Here is a 22,421-nt window from a genome sequence, read left to right as displayed (position 1 = left end):
ACACATAAATCTGTCCGACGAGCTTCGATTTACTTAAGGAGGTAGACCTAGCGTAGGGGACATAACTTTTGAAATCAGTGATATGTTTGTATCATATTCACTTCCACCAAAGACTCTCAAGCTTTCATTTGAGGCAGAATGAAATCAATCCAAGTTAATCAGATGCTTACATATTATTGATGTGAAATGCTCAATGCAAACGTTCAGATGATTTTTAAGTGTTATGTCCCTTACCATAGATCTAACTGCTGATATCATATACGATTCATTTTTGTTTTTTTCAAATCAGCATTTATTTGTTATGATTCCAATTTTTGTGACAAAAAAGAGCTTCCCACTTTGAAGGGGTTTATTTCATGGTATAAGAATTAGTCGGGATTCACACAAAACATTTGACCAATCGCAAATGAAAAAAAAATTACAATGAAAATTGGTTTTACAATCAATACTAAAATAAAAATAATCAGATTTTTGGATAGGTGGTTCTACTTCAAGATGGTATTGGAAATCAACAGGAGAAAATATTTCAATATCCCACTGGCCAAATGGTGAAACATATCCTGTTCCGTTATCTCAAAATGGTATCGTTATAGGTGAGCACTCCAAATTCTACTGGAGCTATCGTGCTATATCATTAATCGTTTCATTTGTGAAAAGCCTATAACATCACAAATTACAAGAACCATGGTCAATACTGGATTAACAGGCTGTCAACAACAGAACAATCAACTATCCATGTGACTACTAACAAGCCTTTCACTGTTACAACCGGTGAGTTGAAGTAGTTCGGCGTTATATGAAACTTGATTTTGTAATTAATGTACACGTTTTATTACTGACTAACGTTCGAATATTAGTCTACATATGATCAAAACTGCAAAAACAATATAAGATACAAAAGTGTGTCAATACGGGATTTAGCCGTCCAATACTGTTTATACCAATACGCCATATTGTCCTGACCTTTATGACGTATTAGACTAACTAGGTGTAATTACACCTCAGTCCAATATGGCTGGCGTCGGACCATAACTAAGCCAATATAGAAAACCTTACTCTATAATATTATTATACCGGCAAATGAAATACCGTTAGTGGAACAATTCAGATAAACCCAGATTCCAACAACATGGACTTAAACGTGACAACAGGAAACAAAAAGCGAACAGAAAAAAAGATACCAGTACATGTAAAAACTAACAATAAGCAAAACTACACATAATATAAAATGCAAAAACAATATAAACTCCAACAAGGATCCGGTAGTAAGGGTGCTAATGTCCGGTAGTCGTAAGAAACATTGGGTTGTCATGGTCCGAATATGTCTTTCCGTCGAATTGTCTGGTATTGATAAGCTAATTATGACACTGCGTAAACATTTAGATGCCATGTTTCAATCACCCGTATATTGGAGATAAAAAACCTAGATTCGATTTGCATTTGATCATCGAACCAAGCGAACGTATTACGTAACTGGTGTGATTTTCAATTGCATTTATAAAGATTTCCAGATTGAAGTTGCCATGATGCTATTTTAAGCCACTGATTTTACATGCACTCAACTAGATATTTCTGTTTTTTTCTGGCCATTAGTATACATGGCCCATTGATGACACAACCACTAACGATCCCTTAGGGAGCGTAATAAGTAATTCAGGTTTACCTCTTACAAAAAAAAATGTTTTTCTTACATTCCGTTTTTATATTTATATCTTTAAATTGATGAATAATTCAAACTCGGATGAGCAGCATGCGTTTCATTTTTGTACTATGTATACTGTACAGGTGTATTTGGAATATAAAAATACCAAACAGCGGGAATTTATGGTCGGCTTTGCTAGATAATTTACATGTATAAACTATCATTCTATTGAAAATAAAGACAATGAAATTTTGATACCTCTTTTCAGAGAGCAAGACGCAAAATTTGGCCATAGTGAAAATTACAAGCTATACAATAGTATATACTATCATTGCTAGACAGGCGGAAGGCATTCTTTTATGTAAGAGTAATCAAGGGAACCAAGATTATAGCGGTAATCAACAGAATGTAAACCAGGGACAAAGACCAGACATGGAAAACAGACATACACAACAAAGAACATAAAGTAACTAAAATCATACATACAAAGTAACAACAGTAAATGAGCATCTCGGACTCCACTAAAAACTGGGAGCATGGACCAGGTGCACCGGTAGGGTAAGCATCCTCTGCTTTTCTAGAAAAACCCGCCGAGTTGCTCATAAAAAGTCAAGTCCGGGGTAGACAAACGAGGAAAGGCAAACTATGACCCGTTGAATAAATCAGTTTTATGTAAAATTGTTTAATGACATTGTACAATCATGCAAGTTTGGCATCACCACCTCAGAGTCATGTGGTTTTATAGATTCGCTTCCAATTAGGGGTCTAATGTATTATATTTGATTTGTATAATGAGAGATTCTCTATGTTTTTTTTTAAGTTAATATTGGGTAAATCTTTTAATTCAGATTTACCTGAAGATAAACGCCTCATATAAAACATTTCAGACGATTGAAAATGATTTAACACTGGTATGCTCATTCAACAATTATGGCAAAACTCTTAATTGTCATTTATTTATTTCTTATTCATCAAACAGCGAATAGAGTCTGTGACTCTTCATCCAATGGTAACGAGAAAGCATTAAATGCGGAACGAAATTATACAAAAAACGAGATTCTAGAGTTGTTAGAACTAGTACACTTACGTAGACAAGAAAAGAGCTCTGCGTAAACAAGAGTTCTCTTTCTTCATATAAAAGATGAATTGGATCGGCCAATGATACTAGAATATCGACTGCAGTTATTGGATGCATTGGAGTTACGTTCATATGTTTTGTTGTTATTGTCATTGTTCTTTCTGATTTTGTCTCTATGTTCTGTATAAATGCGTAAAATCCTACACTTGATTGTCAATATGGCAATTTGCTACAATGAAACACCAGTTGGTAGTTAGTAAACGAAATATACTAATTTTTAGCTTAACTGACAGAAAGGCCCACGCGAACCATTGCCATCACTAAGTGTTAGTCGTCGTGGTCGTCGTCGTCCGTCATCGTTCGTTGTCGCTCGCCGTCGTTAAAAGTTTTTCAAAACTACTCATCTCTGACGATACTTGACCGATTAGAACCAAACTTGGTATGAACATTACTTAGGGTGTTCTGCATAGACCTGAGGGTATTTCATCCCTCGGAAACATGACCACCGTTACTAAGAAGAAGATTTAAGGGGTCAGACAGAAGTGGTGACCTACCATCTAATAAATATGTAAACTTAAAAAAGTAGTATTAATTAACAAGTGTTCATTGTCTTTCCCATAGTGATTTTATAGATGATAATAATCCTTTCTTCCCTTAAAGCTGCATTAGCTGCCAAATTTGTTCCGTTTTGATTCTACTGAATTTTGCTGATTCAATGAAATAAGTTAGTAGTTATGCAATTGAAGCAATATATGTCGACAATACCTACAGAATATTGTGAAAACAGCGTTTTTTTAATCAGAGAAGATGGATTGCTCTGATCTAATTATTTCCGCTATTACTTCCGACGATTGCCGACAAGACATTCACTTGGGTTAAAAATACTTTAACCTTTGTAAAAAAATGACAATAACGGATACAGGTAAGCACGTGTTTTGTTTTCACTTCATTTCATCTACCTCTTGATTAGTTTTCAAATAAATAATGGCCATATTATACCAAAATAGGTAAATTTCAAAAGGATCCTTGCGTTATATTCCAACTTTTTCTTTTACGGCTAGAAACCGCCGGTCTTCCTTAACGTTGAATAACCGCTTTCGCTTTGCTATCAAATTTGTAATTAAAGAAGCAACCCTTACAGCATATGCACGGATTAAGGTCACCAAAAGTCACATGCATACGAATTTCTCTTGGTCTATTTTTTTGTCTTGCAAGAAAAGAAATATATAGACACCTATTTCATGTTTTTAATGCATTTCATTTGTGGATATCGAATGAAGTTAAACAGGAAAGGTACAATTTAGTAGACATAATTCAAAGTTAAGCTATATTTCAACAGAAATAAAAATTTACAAAAAAAAATGACAGTAATGCAGCTTTAATACTTTGAGTTGAATACCTTGTTATTTTTTTATCAATTTTATTGCAATGTAAAATATTACACTATTTCTATATTGAAATAGTAAGATCTTTCCTACAAAAACAAAAATTGTTTTGTCATGATTTAAAGGATTCAACGCAGATAAAAATATAGTCAGGCTTTATTAGTCTGATATGCTAATTATGTCAAAAAAAATAATTATTTGAAAAAAATCACTTCTTCTTTACCTTTGAGAAATAATTACCAGTTTAATACCATTAACCCATCCATATATTTGACAAAATACTACATTTGTATATGAAATACTTTAAAGAACTGTTGCATTTAAAAATATACTATTAAAATTTTGAGTCTGATACCAAAATTAGATAAATGTACAAATTAAAATAAAACACATGTACATGGAGAAAATATATTTGAGTATACATGTGATTCTGCTCCTCCAAATATTAATATTTTTATTTCTACATGTTTTGAAATTACGAATAAATATAATATATACATATTTAAGATGCTTTGAATAAAAACCAAGTGAACTCTCAATTACTCACTATCTTTAAATACATGTCAAGATGTTGCAGAAATCAAGCATTAATTAGAGATTAAGAGCAAGAATATATTTGTTTGTTGGTTTGAAAGACTTGAACATGTTTTTTTTTATGTGTCTTAAGATGAATAAAGATTTTGCAGAAAACTTTTTTTCCATTGTTCTGATGGGTGAAAGCAATATTTTCTTAAAATTAATGTTTACAAACAGAAAAAAATTAAGACACTGGACCATTCTGATGGGCACACTTTTTTCACTTCAGTGATATATATGTTTATACGTTGTGTATACTGGTGATAAGAATAACAAAAATAATACATTAGATATATTTAGGTATCATAACTAACATGCTGAAACATATACTAGTCCAAATTGTACCATTTATTGTACGAATCAACAAGAATTTCGGCGAAATAGTGCTTGATTTTGTCACTGACAGCGACGAGCACATGCCATTATGATGGTCTCAAAAGTTTGCTTAACAACGGTGATCCCGACTTTGAAACAATTAATCCCCTTAGATGGTCAAAGATCATTGGTCAATTTACAAAGAAAACCCCTCTGTCTTTAATGTTGACGTGATAAATGCGATTTTGTCTGCTTTTTCATTGAGAAATAAAGTAAACAATGGAAACAATCGTTTTCCGAGAGGGAGATTTTATTTCGACCTCATCGCTCATTGGTCCAAATATTCACTCCAAAAATAGATGTAAACAAACATCAACCATTTCATCCTTTTTCATGAATTTCACTTGAATTAACCGTTTAAGTTATGAAATTATTAATGTTTTAATGGATTTCCTGAGGCGGGCATACGAGACTGAACAATTTCGTTCGGTATTTAAAGCGCCGCCATTTAGAGTCATTTACTCAAAGATCAGGACAGGTCAAATCATGGGATTTTTGGCTTTCGGGGGCACTCTACTGTTCGGCTGTCAGGTATGAGCGTTAGGAATTTTTATCCAAGGACAAAACACTAACAATTCTACAAAAAATATAATTTTGTTTATCGAGACAGATGAGCGATTCACGCTTTCTAGAGCCTCTATTTCTTGTACAGTATTCATGATATTTTGAATTGTTGTATTTCTAAATTTCCTAGATTCTATTAAATATCAAATTGTTCTAAACTTTTAGGTGAATAACTATATTATCACTTGGTTTAACAGCAATCAAGGGAACACAAGATTCTAGCGGAAATCAAAAGAACATAATACGGGGACGAAGACCAAACATGGAAAACAGACAAACACAACAAAGAACATAAAGTAACTAAAATGATACGTACAAATTAACATAAGTAAATGAGCAACTTCATTAAAAACTGGGAGCATGAACCAGGTGCACCAGTAGGGTAACGTCCTCTGCTTTTCTCGAAACACCCGCCGAGTTGTTCATAAAACTAAAGTCAACGAAAGAGGTAAGGAAAACTTTGACACGTTGAACAAGTCAGTTTCCCTGGTGCGGATAGATACACCGCAACGATCAATGAGTTCATGATGACGACTATAAAACTTTTGTAGGGATGATTTCAATCTTGTGGCAACATAACCCTGTTTCAGACGCGTAATTGTAAGAAGTCTAGCGCGATACAAAAAGTATGCGTAATTACGACAAGCTCTAGCATAACATATGAGTTGAGATATGACTCAAGCAGGTGCTAAAAGAATGTTGCCAAAGATGAAAGGAAAGTTAACAATTTTGAAAGAAAATTCATCATGTGTGTCGTAAAATTTGGTCAATATTTTTCTCTTACACAGTGTGATACAAATAACAATAATCCAATCCAAGTACTGCCTTAACTGTGCAGTAATTCAACTATTCCTGAACCACTACCACTATTCACATGACTCTATGGTATGATCGAAAGGATCGTAAGTCAGCAGAAACAGCCTTAAGAGGGAATTTTCGCAGCAAGAAAATAAAGAAGTGACGTTTATCGGGATCATTAAATGGAAATAGATTAGAGTTCATTTTATCATTAAAAGCCTACAGTCGTCTGCAGTGCATTCATTTCATTTTGTTTCTGTTTAAGAAAATAATAATGGATAAGTTCCGGAAAGGTTGTAGGTAGCTATGAATCCTTCTCTGCTGTTCCTCTGGCTAATAAAGAACCTGAGCCGCCTAGTAAAACATAAGTCCGATTGTAATCTTCAAATTCAATTATAGCTTTTCTAAGACAGAAAATGCAATTATATTTGCAATTTAAGCATAGCTAATGAGCTATTAATTACGTCAATCTGATAATCATCTGTATATGTCATAGTTTAAATGTAAATAATTTCTCCAACCACTATATTTCCGGATTTCATACATATCATTAATCTGGTCCACACAAGACAATGCACATGCCTACAACATATCAGGTAGCTAGATTTGCCATTTTTTTCTTTCTTTTTTTTCTGGAGAATGCTTGGTAACAAAAGCTGGTCTCATGTAAATGTATCGCCATTAAGATTTAAAATAGTGTTCGCCTTATACTATTTTTTTTTACCGTACCTCATTTTTTTTTATTTCTTTAATAAACCATAGGATAGTCCAATTTTCGGAAAGAATCACTATCCATCTGTGGCAACACCCCATCAGCAAATCACAATCAATACGTTATGCCAGACCTTGCCGTAACAACGTAGACTGTTTGTACTACTCTCTGTACCGACGTTTTACAATTAGGCTTCTGGAACAGGATTATGTTACAAGACTTCACTACATAAGTTTTATGGTCGTCATCATGAACTCGTGGATCGTTGCGGTGTATCCATCTCAACCATGAAAACTGGTTTGTTCAACGTGTCATAGTTTTCCTTTCCTATTTCGTCTGCCCTAGACTTGACTTTTATGAGCAACTCGGCGGGTGTTTCTAGAAAAAGTTGAGGACGCTTACCCTACCGGTGCATTTGGTCCATGCTCAAATTTTTCAGTGGAGTCCGAGTTGCTCATTTGCTTTTGTTACTTTGTATGCATGATTTTAGTTAATTTGTGTACTTTTTTGTGTATTATCTGTTTTCCGTGTCTTGTCTTTGTCTTCTGATTACATTCTATTGATTACAGCTATAACCTTGGTTACCTTATTATTCTTTCCAGCACAATATTCAGAAATGAAAAAAATACAGGTACTTTAGCTGATGGAGGTTCTTGCCGATGAACTAAATGCATTTATGTTACATGTAAACAACTATTGAATCCATTTTGTTTAAATAATTGTCATAAAATAGTGGAAGCTGTCTTATTCAATAATATATATTTTGAGACAATAACACGTGTTGAGATAGATGGGTCAATTGCTTTGACATATTGTAGTAAAAGGAATGTTTGAAAATAATCGAGGTCATAGAAACGTAAATTTTGCTGGATCTTCATATTGAAAGCAGTAGAACATGTTGTTGCCGTTTAAGAATTGAATGTAATGATCTACGGTCAACGCTTTTACACGCCGATGAAATATCAAAAATGAAGCATACAGTTCTTATAACTACGTTTTATGTTTCTTTTACTCTATTTCTATTTTATTGTCAGATACATAAAAATAGAAGAAAAAAAAAACACGCAGTAATCAATTAAACTAGTCCACTTAATTTTGGGTGTATTGTATTTAAATAGCTCAAAGATGAAGATGTTTTTCATTGACTCAAGAAACATCACGACTATCCAGTGATATTAGTGTATTTAAATGATATGCTCAGTAAATGTAATTGCATTTTAATATTTGCTCAGCAAATGTAATTACATTTTAATATTTGCTCAGTATATGTAATTACATTTTAATATTTGCTCAGTAAATGTAATTACATTTAATCATCTAAATTGCAAATGATAACATACGTGAACATATTTTATTCGAGATTTTCAGGTAAAACTTATTTCTAGATATGATATCAAACAAAATGACTAATCTCCTCAGTAATTCATTCTTCGGGTTTATTCATTTATCTTAGATATTAGATATTAGAAACGACAAGTGCAATATAAATCTTGATATAGAATTAGTGATTCAGTTAAGTGAAATAGAACTATTTATATATGACGATAATATTAAAACCAAAATATCAAATTTTAAGAGAATATACAAAATGTATATATATTTTAATTCATTTATAATTTAATCTAATTAAAATATAACCACAGTCATTCAATCATCACGGTATGTCAGTCTATAACGTATTTTTTTTATTTCTTTTCTAAAGAGAGAGAGAGAGAGAAAGAGGTATTGATCTTTGCTGAGATGAACTTGAAGGTCGTTCCACAATATAGCACCTGCTCGATCAAAACGTAGTTTGCCATATGTTTTAGTCATCGCCACAAACGATTTATAGTCGTTTTCATGAATTCGTAGATCGGTACGGTGAGTCCTTCTGCACCATGAGAACTAATTTGGTCATAAGTTTTCTTTCCACTTTCATTTATCCCGGATTTTTTAACAACTCGGTGGGTGTCTCGAACAGATAAGAATGCTTACCTTACCGGTGCATCTGGTTATTGCTCCAATTTTTCGGCGGAGTACGAGTTGCTCAACTACATTTGTTGCTTTGTACGTATTATTTTAGTTATTCTATGTTCATGGTTGTGTTTTTCCGTTTTCCATGTCTGGTCTTTAATCCTATATTACATTCTTTTGATTTCCACTAGAATCATGGTTCCATTGTTTACTTTAACATGTTTAAGACAAAGACTAGGACTTTTAGGCTTAAATCCGACTTTTCTGCAAATTTTAAGAAAATCCTACCACTAGTTTAAGAGTTGTCCGATTCTCCCATGTCATTTTTACCTTTTGTTTCGATTTTTCAGTTATAAGTTTGAAAATTATATCATTTAGCTTAAAGAGACTGATTTTTTATCTTCATCAAAAATTTAAGTAAATCAAATGGCGCTATATTGAGTTATTGCCCCCGAAAAAGCAATCTTTAACATTTTTGTTTTGTTCTTGATATTAGTTTTAAAACTGTTCTCCTTAGAAAACTACATGACTAATTGGAGGTAAACTTGGTTTTCATTACAACTGATTTGGGTATTTTGTTTATCCAACTATCAACATTACATCTTTACTAAAATATACTGAAGAGGTTGGGGAGAGCAGTTCTTAACGAACATCTCTAACATTAGGTTTAAATAAAGGCTGGCTCAATATGTATGTTCAGCAAGATGAGATCTATCCAAATTTAAATTCTGCTGACCAATGTTTTAGTTATTGTACTTTTATTTCATTACTTTGTTATTTTTCGTGGTATTAATTCTAAATCGACTCTTCCGAAGCTATGAAACAGATTCTTACCAAAGCTTGCTGACATGACTCTTAGGTGTTGTGCACAGAATTGAGGATTTTGTATCCGTTTACAAAAGTGGCAACCCTTACTAAAAGTAGGCAGAGGGAGTTCAAACAGCAGATTCGTGCAAATTCTTCAACAATCGCTTTGTGTGGACAAACTTTAACTCTGGTTTAAGTATACAGCATGACGTACTTTGACCGTGGAGATATTTTCTTCCTAACTTGATCCCTGGTATCATCAAATTATCATTCAAATGCCAATATCGTGTAATTTAGTTAAGATTCTGGCTTCAATGCTCTTTACTTATGAAATAATTTCGTGTTGCCCAAGTAGCTCAAATGGTACTAGGAATGATAGAAATACATGGGCATTCTTTAATTGAAGAAATGTTTGTTCCAAATAATAATATGATTTCAATGTCATTCCTGGAAAGCGTTTCAGGCTCTTTAAATCTCTTGTTCTACTATGCCAGATTTTTAACAATTAGACACCAAGAACAGAATTATATTACTATATAATTGACGTCATCACTTCAAAAATTTTGTGATCGTCATTAGGAACGCGTAGATCATTAGAGTTTATATAAGTCAAAATCATGAATAGATTTCTTCGTGGTGTCATTGTTTTTATTTTTTCTCTTTCGTCTACACCTGACTGATAAACTGCACGAATATTCTAGAAAAGCAAAGAACGATTACCCTACCGGTGCACCTGATCCATATGTTCAATTATAGTGAAGTCCTGGTTGTTTATATTAACTTTCGTTTCGATATGATATTTTTTGTTCTGGTTATCCAATATTTTTGTCCGTATTTATTAAGTTATTGATCCTGGATTATTTTCATTCTAATTACTTTTGGAATCCTGGTTCTCTTGATTCTCTACTTTCGGGATTTGTTTACTTGTGGAATAAGATTAAATTATGTTTTCATAAATCACCAACGGTATGTTCACGCCGCTGCAATTGAAGAGAAGGAGGTTGGCGCGCTGTAAAACCTTGATTTAACCTACCATTGTGTTTGAAATGCCTGTACCAAGTCAGAACCATTGGAAGATTTTGGATTGGTATTATATACGTGAAGGCATCACTATAAGATTTTAATTGTAGATTTAAACTCGTCTACGGATTACCTGTTAGTTTACTGCTAGTAGCCCTTTGCTTGGTCATTTGTGTAACATACGGTGTCTTCATTTATGTTTTACAAGGGACTCAGACCCTTCTAAACTGATTTTCAGGTATGTTTAATCGTGTAAAACTTCTTTCTTCAGTGTTTGGCCCCTTGCGGGTCCAGGTGTGAAAAGAGTAGCCCGTAGCAGCGCTAAGTTTGTCGTAAAAGCCGACTAAATAGTGCACAAAACCCTAGTCGTTTTGTGCACTATTTGGTCGGCTTTTACGACAAACTTAGCGCTAGGCTCGGGGCTAGGGCGCTCTGCCCACAGAGCAACTGGGTTGTGTGCCCCAGGTGTTGGAATAAGGTACCCCTGTCGTGTTACATGCTGGGGTTGTGAGGCTATAATACGGAAAACCTGACCGCAAACCATAGTGGTGCACCGTGTTTGGATAGATGCCACGTTCCTTGCACGTTAAACAAATCCAGCTATGGTATTCGATAGGAGTAGGAACCTTTGAGCTCCGCCACAGAAGGATAAATTGCCCTCCCCAACCCATTCCTTCCTATTTCTAGTGGCAATCAAATTTTTGTACCCTATTATCTCGGTGTCTCATCCCTTTATTCATTTCATCATCATCATCATCATCATCATCTTTCATGTTCATTTCATCATCCATTTCATGTTTATCACCTGAATATAATTGAAATATTGCTGCTCGTGCGTTAAACCCCAACAATCAATCAATCAATCAATCAATCTTTAATGTTTGAGGCCAGTATTTAAAGGAGGATTGTGGTCTTTTACCACGCCACATTTTTTAGCCTGTCTGAAGTCAGGAATTTCTGGACCTGGACACTGTTTCTGTCTTATTTCTTTTTCACTTTCAGGTTACTTTATGTTGCTTGAGTACAAAGAGGCAACTTTTTCACTGTACTTATGCAAAATATTGTTGCTGCTTGCCCAGTGGAACGAACGTTCCCACGTTGTTCTGTGCAGACTTATTTGTAGCCTAGAGCAAGCACTCCTCATCCCCTGTGGTTTTGTTATTATCATTTTACATATTTACCATATCCATTCTCCTTTAAACTATTTGCCAAATTATTCAGTCTTATTTTTCGCTTAAAACAGGCATGTAATTTCAATACATTTTTTTACCTTTATTTACTGTGACATACAACAAGTGAAACTAAGGCTTTTATCATATTAAAAAATAGCAACTATTTTACAACATTAGTTAAAAGATTGTTTGTCAAATGGACTAAATATACTACAGTCTCTTTTTATGTCTTTCCGAAAATTTTGATTAAAAAATGCATAAATAATTGGATTAGCGAAATTATAAATGAAATGCATGTAAAACACGATGATATTTCCGCCAATAGCTCTCATTGCCATTAACCATGCAGGTAAAAACGCAGCAATGAAAACAATAGTTACAATGAACAAAATACCAGCGGTTTTTACGTTAGCAAATCGTTGTTTTTCTTTTAGTGATTTTGACCGTTTTATTCTTAGTTGTTCCTTGTGGGCTTCGTGTTGAACATTGAAACTTGTTACTTCAAAATTTTCCGTCATTGTTGATTTAGTGGCAACAGTGCACACATTCGTTGTTAAAAGGTTTTGAGTATTATGCTGTCCGCTTTCAGTAGCAAACGTCTTTTTGGCTTTTCTGGCGCGTCGGATGACCAATGATCGGAACACTAAGCTATAAAGTACAACGACTAAAATAAAACATACAAGAAATAATGAGGCATAGAATTTCTGAAATGCATTCCTACCGGTTGCACTAATGTAAATTTCATTTGGTAGACATAGATCGTGTTTCGAATTCCGCTCATACAACACAGAGGAGCTATCCATTAGCCCACTAGAATTATAAAAGTAATTCAGTTGAGACGTATTACTCGTCGCAGGTGTTTCGGTGTTCAGTATCATATCAGTAAATACATTATTTCCACTTCTGTTCAACATTGATCGGGACGACACGACGGTACTTGAAGCGTCTTCAGAAAAGTTAATTGCTGAAATATATCCAGTCATACTGGAGTGGATGTCATTCGGTATTCCATGTATTAAGGCTGTTATGATTCCTAATGAGACAGCAAAAAGAAAAAGGAAAACAATTATCCTTTTTGCCATTCTCGTATCAAGTGTATGATTCCAGGGGCGACAAATTTTCAGATAGCGGTCGCAAGCAATAAGGACCATTATGAATGCAGAAAATGGAACATTGGATGTTATTAGAAACTGATAGACTTTACAGACACTATCGTACTTGATCCTTTTGGCCACGTATTCAACAGCTATAGTAAATGGTATGATAATCAAGCAAGTAAGAAAATCTGTTAACGCTAAACACAATATGAAGACGGTTGTCGTTGATTTTTCTTTCTTCCTTGCATACACAAACAGAACGAAAGCGTTTCCAATAGTTCCTCCTATACTGAAAATGGCCAATAGACAAATTGCTATAAGAATTTCAGGATAGTCTTGGTGGTTTTCTATACCCGTGAATTCAGCGTCAGACATTTTGGCACTATCTGTAAGAGTAAAACAACAATAGTAGTTAAAAAGAGTAATCAAGGGAAAAAGGTGATAGCGGTTACCAAAACAATGTAATCCAGGTACTAAGACAAGACATGAAAAACAGATATACACATCCAAGAATATAAGAACATAAAGTAACCAAAATCACACATACAAAGTAACAAAAGCAAATGATTAACTCGGACTCCACTAACTTATAAAATTTTCTTTGCTAACGGAGACATTATCGATTTGAAAAACGGATGTTATAAAACGTTGTTCAGTTTTGATATTTTCGAATTAATCACAATTCTGGCATGTTTAAAAATAAAAAGTGAATGTTCAAGTGAGGACCTCTAGCAAATTATGTTTTATGTTTGTAAGTCAGTCATGATACTTGTGAGAAGGGTAATAACTAACGTCATATGATTGATATTATAAATTGAATCTTTGTAAAAGCGACAGGTATATAATTATTTTAGCGGGTTCAAGTGCATGCATTGAAGTTCATTTATACATGTTGAAAAGATTGTCTTATTTAAAGAACACGGAATTGTTGTCTGGTTTTTCATAAATACAAAAAAAAAATCCTCAAAGTGCTGAGTTCAATGTGACCTTTTATTCAAATAGTTTCAATTCCAAATATTGAGGAACAACGTTGTTTTCATATCATAATTCAACTAAAGTGCCCTTCGATTTGTGGATTTTGTCATATCTAAATCAAATTATTGAAGATTTGATTTACGAATATGTTATTGAATAAACGTTTTTGTTTATCTGACGCTGTCATCATAGGATGAAATTTGATATTGAATTTTTTTTTGTATTTAATGAAGTTATTAAGGAAATGTATGGAAAGGAATCAAGACTTATAATGTTAAGTTGTAAGATTTCTGTTTTTAAGTCATGAACATTTTTAGAGTACGAAAATTAATAAAGCAGTATATTTGGGTGCTCGCCATGGAAGTTCTGTTCACTCTATATCATCCATGCCCTATAGATGCTTAACATATGTTGTTAGGCACAATATACTAAACATCTAATTATTTTATTTATAATCGCTGTTAACTTTATAATCTATGCAACGCATTTTTCTGGTCTCGATTTCATAAAAAGTCTAAGTATAAAGTTGATCGTAAGTAATGACGTCACAAACTAAAAAAGCATTGTGACGTCATGATTTACGATCAATTTCACACTTACGACTTTTTGTGAAACCGACGCCAGGCGTTTTTTCAACCATATAATCGTTCATTCGTTTATTCTGAGAGGATCGAGAATATACATACGTGCATTTTAGTAAAAATCTACAATAAAGCAACATGCGAGAACAGGGTTTGTAAGTCTCGTTCTAGTATCATTTTCACTCCAGGAATTTCCGACGTATTGAAATCCGAAGATGATCTGCATTTAATTATTTACTTCCGAGAAATCGAAACGCTGCATCGCTATGCAAAATCTTCTATTGTATGCTTTTCGTAACATTTTATCCTGTAGAATTAGATATTTGTCATTTTTATCTGTATTTTTACACACAAAAAATATTTTGCTTTTAATATTGAACCCATTGGAATCTTAAAGAGGAATCTCCGTGTATTCAAATGGTAGGCGAGGACCCATTCTCATAGAATAACGGAGTGACGTGAGAAGACTTGCATACCCTATTGGAACCATGAGAAATTAGATTTATATATTATTGTCTGATTATTTTTAATTCGACTTTTAGCAATACCACTTCACCTCTTGGTACTAAGTACTCGCACATTTGAAAATTACATTTGCACGAATATAAGTATAAAGTACAAATTATATTCTATATGACATAGCTTCTTATATCAGTTAAGACGTTTACGTTTATAAATAATTGAACCAAGCAGAAACTTGCTTGTAAAAAGAAAGATGTGAATCGAAGTGTGTGTTGGTTTATTGGTAGGTCTATACCCATTTGAGGTAATTGTTTACGACGAAAACACTGGAGAAACAATAAAACAAAATAAATGAAATCAAACTATCATTTCATCCTTAGATATTAGATTTCTTTCATGATTGACAATTGGCCAAATTAGTCAAAAGAAGTGTACAGTCCTTTTCTTTAATGGTCAATAATTTAATTATTTGCATACAGAGTTAAGAAAATGATTATATATTTAAGTCATTTGATAGCCATCATCTTTTATGTCGTAAATTATAGCATGTGCTGAATCGTAATTGTTCACTACGAAAAAATCTATGAAATATGCTTAGGAGTAATCTAGGGAACCAAGGTTATAGCGGTAATCAAAGAGTAATCAAGGGAACCAAGGTTATAGCGATTATCAAAGAGTAATCAAGGGAACCAAGGTTATAGCGGTAATAAAAAAGTATTCAAGGGAACCAAGGTTATAGCGGTAATCAGAGTAATCAAGGGAACCAAAGTTATAGCGGTAATCATAATAATGTAATGCAGGGACAAAGACCAGACATGGGAGAGTAATCAAGGGAACCAAGGTTATAGCAGTTATCAAAAGAATGTAATACAGGGACAAAGACCAGACATGGAAGAGTAATCAAGGGAAACAAGGTTTTAGCAGTTATCAAAGAGTAATCAAGGGAAACAAGGTTATGGCGGTAATCAAAGAGTAATCAAGGGAACCAAGGTTATAGCGGCATCAAAAAGTAATCATGGGAACCAAGATTATAGCGGTTATCAAAGAGTAATCAAAGGGAACCAAGGTTTTAGCGGTTATCAAAGAGTAATCAAGGGAACCAAGGTTATAGCGGTTATCAAAATAATGTAATCCAGGGACAAAGACCAGACATGGAAAACAGACATACACAACAAAGAACATAAAGTAACTAAAATCATACATACAAAGTAACAAAAGCAAATGGGCTACGAATGACCGTTATAAAATGTCTATTTCACACATGACAAAGTACAATTATTAATCAGACCTCTTACATGACTGACAACCCACCTTACATAGTGCTAACCAAACTTCATTTCAATGTGACAAAGCCACTGGCAAATCAGAGCAAAATTAATTTCGTTTTCACAGGTGTTCATATGCCAATCGATTAACTTTTTGGTGTAATGTCTTGTTGTTCTATTGTCAGTTTTGTAATGTGTGTGTTTTTTTTATTATTATTTTTTTTTATTCTTTTATCTTTCTTTTCCGGTTTTCACGCTTTGATCATGTCTTTGAATTACCTGTTAGTTTTGAAATGCTTCGGTATTTATCATACAGTTATTTATGAAAAGCTACTTCTTGATTAATCAACTTAAGTAACGATTTACATCACCCAACTGTGCTAACGTTTTGATGTCAATATCGCCGACTTAGCTAACTACTTGGTTTACTATATACAACAACTTAGTAAACAAGATATATCAGTTTAATTAACTTTTTTTTACAGTTATCTCAACTTGTCCTCTTAATATAGAGTTACTAAAAATTCTGCAGATTTTTAGATCTAAAAAATTGATATTGGTATTTAAAGGTATTACCGTTAGTACTGATCTAAACCAGTGATCAATATCATTTATCAAAATTAAATGATCGTTAGCAGAGATTGTAAGAGTAGTGATTGTTAGCAGTGATCTTAAACTGTGATCATTAGCACTGACCTTAAGCAGTGATCGATATCAGTGATGGTAAGCAGTGATCTTAAGCATGGATCCTTAGAATGATCTACATCAGTGATCGTTAGCAGTGATCCTAAATGTGATCTTAAGCAGTGACCAAAGCATTGATCTTAAGCAATCATCGCTAGCTGCGATCTAAATTAGTCATGGTTAGTAGTAATAAACTGCCAATTGTATGATTTTTAATGTAATTGAATTGAAATGTCTTTCACATGTATACATGTACGACTTCAGTCAGTTTCTAAGACTATTATGTCCATTAAACAAATCTTGTTAGAACCTTATAAGTTTTCATTTTAACGAGCTCTTCAATGATTGATGCGAAGGATAATTACTTTGGCTAGACGGGTTGCTGTCAAGATTTTGTAGTTTCCTGCTCAAGCAAATGTACGACGAATGTCTTTAACATTGATGTTTGAGTTGAATGAGAATCGCCTTATATAAATGAAATTAATTGCATATTTATTTTTATACAGTATTAGGTAGTAACCTTCATATACTCATTCGAGTTAAAAAATATTTTCTTTTTAAACCGAACATTTAATAAAGTAAAAATCTGTCCAATCAAGACATTTGTCCTTTATTTCAGTTAAGCGTCAGTCCCTGTAGGAATCAGGCAGAAGGTGAAACATATTGTGAAAAAAAACCATCATTTTAATAGTGTAATTTGACATTTCGCATTATTAGAATCAAGGAGAACAGACAAGATTTTCCATATCATGAATGACCGTTGAGTTACAATTTCATTAAAATGCACTGAAAATGAATATTTCAAGGGCATATAACTCTGTCAGATACCTCATTTTTCTAAGATTCTATTTAAAAATTTCTGAGCAAATCCAATGATGCAGAGATCAAATAATGTTTTTTTTCAAATAGAGAAAACATCCTTTGGCGATATTTTATTGTCAGATCGGTGGGTTTTTGACCTGCATGTTTCTGATTTTTCCTATTTTATCTGATTCCTACAAACTTTCACTAAAAATGTAATCTGTACCTGGGTTAACCGAATATAAAGCAAATCCTGACGAATTCGACAGTCCAAAAGGGGTTCAGAATATGCAGGTTTTTTACAAAAATATATGTTCATGATTTATAAGCCTAAATTACAAAACTAAAAAAATATGGCTTCCATGATTTCGACTTCTTGAACACTTATGTCAACATCACCGATTCTTAGCATCTGTACATGACATTAGATTTTCCAATCACCGTTCTTAGTTGTATTATGAACTCATATTTAACCAAAACAACATTATATTATTACAATTTTCTTGAATACAACCGATTTTGCATACGCTATAAAACCATTGTTTATCTTATGGTTTCTGACCCGATAGAAATAGAATTTTATGAGGGCCGGTAACATGCAACACGTGAAATTCACTTACATCACTTCCTCTCAACTATTCAAAACTTACTGTACCATTATTTCTATCTTGTATCTACAGTTCTCATTGATGTCCGTGCCATTTTCGTCTATTGCAATGAGATTAACATAATCTGAATTGTGCCATCATTTGTGTTGCAGGCAAAAAGTCGATAACTGTATGAATCTTTTTTTTTTTTGTTATCTACATCATTAAAATGTATCATTCTACACATTATAGATTGTTTTGTCATTTGTTTGGTTTTCATTAGTTGGTGCATAATGTGATCGACGCTTATGCTGATCGATATTTTGTCTGCGTGGCACCTATAGTCAACTATAAATGGAGAATTCACATTCTATAGTTTTATAACTTTTTTTCCAAATCGCATAATACACATTGACGTCATATACATTAAACTACTTGCCTAATTTGAAAAAATAAATCCTAACTTACATATGGATATTTATATGTTGGTTTAACTGATCAAACGTTAAAAAACACTTACGCGTTGTAATAGCGTTATTATATATTTTATTGTTAAAGAAAGTCTACTTCCAAAAATGTAAACATGTTTTTACCCGAGTCCCTATTTATCTTATGATCTGGATTTTATTTCAGTCAGAGAAACATTAGTATAATGTCTTTCTCTGCGACAAACGAAACGAAATGCAAGGACAGAACGTGGACGAATGTATTTCATAAGATCCAAAATAAACATGTAAATACAGTTTTAGTGTAAAAGTTGAATTCAAAGAAAATTACATTATCTTGTCCTTATGTTTGTTTTGGACTTTGTGCATACATTTTATGTTGTTTTTTTTTCTTGTGTTTTATGTTCTGTTTATATTTGTTTTCTAGTTGCTTCTTTGTTTTTATTTTTTTTTTGTTCGTTTGTTTTTGCTTTTGTTTTTGTTTTTGTTTTTGTTTTTGTTTGTTTGTTTATTTGGTTGGTTTTATTTGTTTTTCAGTTTTGTTGTGCAGCCAAATAAAGCGAGCTGCATATGGCCGTATCTTTATGGTCGCTCTTTCATGGAATCCGGAAATTTATAGAATATCAGGCGGATTCAGACACTTTGAATTGGAGGGATGCCAGCCGGGGTTCATCAAAAAGGAGGTAGGTACATTATTTGCCATTATTTGACAATTTTACACATGAATATGACAAATTAAATGTGTATATCATACACGTATTTTACAACATTAAATCTGATAGTGACAGTCAATTGAACGATGATTTACTGCAAATCTTCTAATTCAATACGGTCATACACAAATAATTGTTTCTTGTCTTTGTAATTACTTGAAGAAGGTCAAATACCTGGGCTGTACTCGTTAAAATGCATACTTGTTATATTAGCTTCAAATCATACAGCTTTGTAACTATATCACGTATCTGCATGAACTTAGTAATATTGCTTTAGGTTATTAAAGCAGAAATTTGAAATCTTATGATTTAATCATGGGAATAATTAGACTACATTTTTTATGAAAAATTTTAGTGACTGATTTCAATATCTAACAGTCGCATAGATTATATCCACTGTTACGACACTTTGAAAAATTACGTGAGAAGAAAGTGTAAATGTGAAGTTCATATCAACATGGTATGAAATGCCATATGCTTTATACTTATTAAATATAAGCATAACAGCAAACGATACCCAAGAATAAGTGATTGTACTTTTCAAATATGTCAAAAAGTTGTTCATGACCTAAACGTGCAAATAAAGATGCACTTCTTAGGGAGGTAGACCTAGGTTAAGGGACACAACTCATTGGAGCGTTTGTATGCAGCATTTTACATCAATCTTATGTAGGCGTCTAATTAAATTGGATTCAATTTATTCTGCTTCAAATTAAAGCTTGAGAAGCTTTGGTGAAATTAAATATAATACAAACATATCACTAATTTCACGAGTTATGTCCTTTACCCTAGGTCTACCTCCTTAAACAATGTAGCAAATCGAATACAATTGATTGCATATAGAAACTGAAGAGAAAAAAAAAGACTAAAAAATCTTAAACACTTACATCAAGAACAAAACTGGAAGTGATATTAGGTGCTCCGGAAGGGTAGGTATGTCCTGCTCCAACAGCAGCACCCTTTAAATTACAAGTGTGTATAATTCGGTAATAGTCTAGCAACAATATTGTGTCGAAATACACAAATTTCCTAAGATTAAATTCTCTTTTATATTGTTCCACAAACATAAATGATATATAGCCGAATGAAAATTTGAAATTGCTGATTTTTAGATGGAGTAATGACAATGGCCAGAACCAAGATCCGATAGAAATCAAACGAATATGTATCAAGGATAAAACTTGACAGGGAAAACGGTCGCACAAAACAATGAACATAAAATAACCAAACTAAATTTCAGATATGTAAAGAAATTTGCGTACTTATATACACTTATTGTATATTGTAAACTATAATTTTTCATCGTTTGTATCTGCATTTAAAATGTTAATATGACAATTAATATACAATATACATGCATTCAATATATATATACTTTGACATATAAATTTGACACATTCATTGCATTGAGTATTGAACATAAATTTTTACCTTGGTCTTGTCAGATCGATCAATCAAGTAGTACTGTGATGTTTGATTCCGTCAGGTACAATAACAGACAAATATCGAATTTGTTTATTAGCCAATCATTACCGTAGGCGATGTAGATTAACAAAATTTAAAGGTTTCTAGACAGTTTAATCAACTTTACACCATGAAATATCAACACGTGTGAAGTCCAAACAAATCGTGGTTAAGTGCAGATTTTGCGGAAGCATTATTACAAAACAGAAGAATTCGAAAATGGAATTCAGGCCATGGGAAGTCCGGTTTTGCAATTTAAGAATAACTATGTTGACATTTGATCAGTTATATACTGATTAATCAAGGTTAAAATTTGACTACGATGAAGTTTACATTTTTTTCTTTCCACAAACAAAAACTGATATATAACCGTATGTTTTTTTTGGAATTGATGAATTTTTAAGGTTTACGAGTAGAGGTATGATTAAGAGGGTGAAAGTCACAATGTTTGGTATGGGTCAATGCTTTATTTCCAACCAAAGATATGTATATATTTCGTTTTTAAGAAAATGGTTAAATATTGCCAATTGTCATACTTTATATATAAAACATTGTTAATAAATTGTTTGATGATTTACACGAATTGACTAATAAACACAGACATTTAAGGAGCTTTTTGGTCTATGTGGAAATAACCTCAATCACATGATGCACACTAAATAATCTGCGTAGCAGGTAGTTTTCAAGGGTGCAGCACTGGTATTTCAAATAGTCCGACAAAATATAACAATCATTCCTGATAATTAAATTAAGAACTATTACGAATATTCCTCACATACCATATTTTTAAAACAAACAGTAAAATCGTGTTTTTTTTATTTCTGTTTAACATCATTGCAACAAGCAATTTTGATCCTGATGATACGTCAATAGAGTCCAGAGAATACGCATGCAAGCTTCTCATGCATACAATGGATCATATGGTTATGATGTCAATACAAACGCTAGTGATAAATGACGAAAGAATATTTTGTAAAACAAAATCGTTCACGGAAAGCTTTATCTCCGGTTATTGTTTTACTCAAATCTTGAAATCAATGTGCCTGAGCTAATTTTATTGAATGTTAAATTTAGTGTGTGCCTCAATGGATAATGAATTTAAAGTAAAAGAAAACCAAAACTCGCATGCGTATTCTCTGGACTCTATCAGGATCAAAATTGCTAATTGCAATGATGTTGTCAAACAGAAATAAAAAACATTTTACTGTTTGTTTTAAAAATATGGTATGTGTGGAATATTCTTAATTGTTTTGTTCTTTTGGTT

The 22,421-nt window shown here is 32.9% G+C and overlaps 1 protein-coding gene across 2 annotated transcripts in view; it reads right to left on the bottom strand.

The window, feature by feature from the left end:
• Positions 1 to 12,169: 12,169 nt before the first annotated feature.
• LOC148601636 (uncharacterized) overlaps positions 12,170 to 22,421 on the bottom strand; it is a 47,045-nt gene continuing 36,793 nt past the window's right edge. Inside the window, exons 1-2 of one of the 2 annotated variants that reach the window (XM_088555165.1) lie at positions 20,581 to 20,721; positions 12,170 to 13,565 (exon numbers count right to left, since the gene is read on the bottom strand). In XM_088555165.1, coding sequence (XP_088411291.1) covers positions 12,256 to 13,554 — 1,299 coding nt within the window. In that variant the 5' untranslated portion in view covers positions 13,555 to 13,565; positions 20,581 to 20,721 and the 3' untranslated portion in view covers positions 12,170 to 12,255. Of the gene's footprint in view, positions 13,566 to 20,580; positions 20,722 to 22,421 lie in introns of those variants that run through there. The other variant, XM_088555164.1, reaches the window with a different exon arrangement.

This window comes from Perna viridis, chromosome 12 (genome assembly GCF_037379345.1).
Source record: "Perna viridis isolate PV_CMFRI_1.1 ecotype Kerala chromosome 12, ASM3737934v1, whole genome shotgun sequence".
NCBI classification, from domain to species: domain Eukaryota; kingdom Metazoa; phylum Mollusca; class Bivalvia; order Mytilida; family Mytilidae; genus Perna; species Perna viridis.
The sequence above is the reverse complement of the archived record's forward strand: the minus strand, read 5'-3'. Positions and strand labels throughout refer to the sequence as shown.